The following is a 3,641-nucleotide window of genomic DNA, read 5'->3' as shown; positions in this document are numbered from 1 at the left end:
CAAAATCAAATGAGCAAATGCCACATCTGAACCCAAGGAATAAAATTCTAATTTGTTGTTCACATATTGTAAGAAGATCATGTGTTGGCATTGAATGGAAGTAAATTTTGCAGTGCATGCAAGGCATTTCTTTGTTTGTGCATTTGGGAAAGCGAGTCACATCACGGGGCAATGATGGGTGATGGATGCCAATGAGAAAATAAATCAATAGGAAGAAAAATTAATGGCAAACAATTCTTAATAGAAAAGTGTTTGTGAAATAATTCAAACTTATGTGTTGGTCTACATCTGTTAAATAAAATTGAACAACAACAAAACTAAACTATGTATATATGTTGTGTCTTCCTAAGAATACATGCACCTGAAAATGTAGTGAAAATATTTGGTTTATAAATGTAGGTTCATAAGAAGACAAAAGGTATACACACTTCCTACATTCCAAGCAAATCAGGCACAAAGTTCCTTAGGATAGCTTATCTTGTCTCACAATTGACCGTGACAAGCATTCAGTCATCTCATGCGCATCCAAACTAATATTCTTTTGGTATGTGCATGATGATTGCCTCATGTGAAATTACATTAAGCTTACCTAGAGATCATAATAACTTGTGAACAGTAAATGCTCCATAAACAAATATATGCATGCAGTGTTTAGAATTGTATGATAGACACACTGACACACACATCTTTGTATAATTGTTCTCTGCATGCATACATATTGTTCTGAGTGTTGATGCTCCAGTACAAATTCGTACCTAAACATTCATGCTGATGGTCATGAACAAATCCCATGTAGCTACAGAAATTGTCATGTAAAATTCACAAAGGGGGAGCTCCTTCCTCACCAACACACGAACATTCAAAAAGGGACTACTCTTCGACAACGGCTGTCCATCAAGACGTCCCCGCGGCCGGCGGAACCAGCTCCTAGTCGATGGCGGTCGTACAGTGCATGAGTGTGTACTTGTTGTGCATACGTGAGTTTGTTAGCTGCGTATGAAGTCCATGTACGCATACACATACTATGCATACTCTTCCTTGTTCCTCTCCTCTTCTATCTCTCTATCACTCTCTCTACAGAGAGCTTGAACCTACAGGCGCCGCTGGTCCTCGCAAGCTCCTCTTCGTCCTCCTATATCGACTTAAGCTGCCATGGACGGCTGTTGCGTCTGTGTTGACGGCGGGCGGCCCCGCCGCTGGCGGTGACCGCCTCCTCCATGCCTCCCTACTGCCCCTCGATCCTCTTGCCCGGGTAGCGTGCCCTGCCCGCACCCATCATGTTGCTCGATGCCTCGCCGAACCACCCTACCCGTGCGCAGCATGCACGCCCCTGTAGCAGGCCGCCTCACACACAATCGCACGAATCCTCCAGCGGATGTCCCGTCTTGCCTGCAGGCGGACCATGGTGCCTCTGCCGCTCGCTGGCTCTCTGCCCCGCCTCCAACTCCGACGCCTCTGTTGCCCCCTTTCCTCCACTTCCCCGTCTCCTTTCTGTCGACCCCCTCCTCCTTCCCTCGTGCGCCGCAACAAGAGGGGAGCGTCGCGCCCATCTCCTCTTCATTGAGCCGCCTCCTGCCCCGAGCAGAGAGCTCGCACTGCGCCCCACCGAAGGCCGGCCTTGACCCGGTGCACCCAAACCAATCCACACAGCAGGCAGCCACCGAGGAGCCCGAGCTCCTCCCATGGACCCCAGCTGCAGCTCGCTATGAGCGCCACCCCTCCCCTCCTCTGTTTTTCCTCTAACGGAGTTGCTATTTTTTTGGATCGTAATCAATGAAGCCTGGGAGGAAGCCTATCACCATATCGGCCCAGTATGGCTGGCGTAGGAAGTACACCTCGCGTATATATTTTAAATTTAAATTGAAAGCGTAAATTTATGAGAAGAAGCGTATTTGTGATGATGAACCCACAGAGTCAATCCGCGCTTTATTATTGTTAAGGAAAGATATAGACTATATACAAACTGAAATCAGCAAATAAACACACTAAAACATGTCTATATACCCTTTCTGTTTCTAAATATAAGTCTTTTTGAGATTTCAATATAGACTATATTTAAAGCAAAATGAGTGAATCTGCACTCTAAACTATATCTATATACATATGTATGTAGTCAATATTAAAATCTAAAAAAAAGACTTATAATTAGAAACAGAGGGAGACATCCCATTTAGATCAGAACATCTTATATTTATGAACAATAGGGAGTACCACTGTTATGTGTCCTATGAATAAAGATATTGTATATCTAGTTATAAATTCATGGAGAGAGGGTTAACGATGTATTGAGAAGAAAAGTAAGGGCTCAAGTGCAAACGAGGAAACCAACCTCCTCCCTATAACAACTCCGCCGCGCGCCCACCTCCCCTCGCCGGTATCGTGTCCTCGTTCACGCCCAACCCACCCCACCCCATTTCCCCGACCTCCGATGCCGGAGCGCCGCAACGTAGCCGGAGATCCGCCGTACTGGTGATCCCCGGATAACAACGATGGACCGCCTCTTGCTGTCCCGCCCCCCGATGCCCACCCCCGTCCACGGCGCTGCCACGGCCGCAGATGGCGACCTCCTCGAGCTCGACGTCCTCTGGCCCGCCTCTTCAGCTCCGGGACTCCTCGCCGCGCTTCCCGATGATGAGGCTAAGAAGAAGCAGAAGCGCGCGGGCGGCCCTGCCGTCCGATCCGCCGCGCGCGCCGTCCCGGAGAAGGCCGCGTTGACCCCGTCTTCGGCGGCGAGGTCGGCTCCGGTGCGCATACCTTCGGATGCTGCGGCGCGGAGAGGGAGGTGGTCCCACGTCGTCGTCGGCGGCGACGACGGGGACGCCATGGTCCCGCCGCACGAGATCGTCGCGCGGCGCGCGGCAGCGCACAGCTCCGTGCTGGAGGGAGCCGGGAGGACGCTCAAGGGCCGCGACCTCCGCCGCGTACGCAACACCGTCCTGCGCCGCACCGGCTTCCTCGACTGAGAGGCGGAGGCGAGTCGCCTCGTCGCTTTCGCGATAAAGTTTTGACTTCTGTTAATTCCCCCCGTTAGTTCCATCCATTGCGTTTCCGGCAGTTTTGATTTCATTCCCCGATGGGAAGGGGATGAAAAGTAAAGAGGTGAGGTGAGATGAGTGAGCGAGAATTACAACACGACAATAACAGTGCTGTTCCATTCCATCACATTATATATATGGAAATTTTGGCCATTATGTTTGTTCAATCAGTTTGTCTGCTGTGTTTAACGATGAAATGAAAATCTAGACTTGATTCCATGGACCGAAGAAATTAGTGCCTGCCTTCTATGCGAAATGCTGTTCCTGACGAATTATGTTGGGCTCCTATCTTCTACAGTGCTTGATGCAGAAAGATGCAAAATGAAATTCTTTGGTGGTTGCCTTTTGGACGCCAGAGGATTGTTGAATTGGCTCTCTGCTCACAGGCTTGTGCTTAGTCTATTCTAGTTATGTTTGGATCATAACATGTTCCCATTTCTAGCTAATGGTGGAGAAAATTCAGCGCTACAATGTTATCGTACTGGTTACGTTGTAGTTCTATGTCGTGGAACTTTTATTGCTTTGTGCTGGTTATGGGTTATCACATGTGGTAATAATTAGTTGGTACTTCCTCCGTCTGGAATTAGTTGTCGCTCAAAGTGCTAG

At 48.8% G+C, this 3,641-nt stretch overlaps 1 protein-coding gene across 1 annotated transcript; it reads left to right on the top strand.

Moving 5' to 3' along the window:
- Positions 1–2,381: 2,381 nt before the first annotated feature.
- LOC123106811 (uncharacterized) lies at positions 2,382–3,202 on the top strand. Its single transcript, XM_044528854.1, has one exon. It carries the CDS (start codon positions 2,490–2,492, stop codon positions 2,961–2,963), a length of 474 nt encoding a protein of 157 aa, XP_044384789.1. The 5' UTR covers positions 2,382–2,489; the 3' UTR covers positions 2,964–3,202.
- The last annotated feature ends 439 nt before the right edge of the window (positions 3,203–3,641 follow it).

The sequence above is a fragment of the Triticum aestivum genome, chromosome 5A, assembly GCF_018294505.1.
Source record: "Triticum aestivum cultivar Chinese Spring chromosome 5A, IWGSC CS RefSeq v2.1, whole genome shotgun sequence".
Taxonomy (NCBI): Eukaryota; Viridiplantae; Streptophyta; class Magnoliopsida; order Poales; family Poaceae; genus Triticum; species Triticum aestivum.
Note: the sequence above shows the minus strand (reverse complement) of the source record. Positions and strands in the feature narration are given on the sequence as shown.

What these genes read in the sequence shown, in the direction of transcription:
- LOC123106811 (XM_044528854.1), top strand. Translation starts at nt 2,490, where the DNA reads ATGGACCGCCTCTTGCTGTCCCGCCCCCCGATGCCCACCCCCGTCCAC.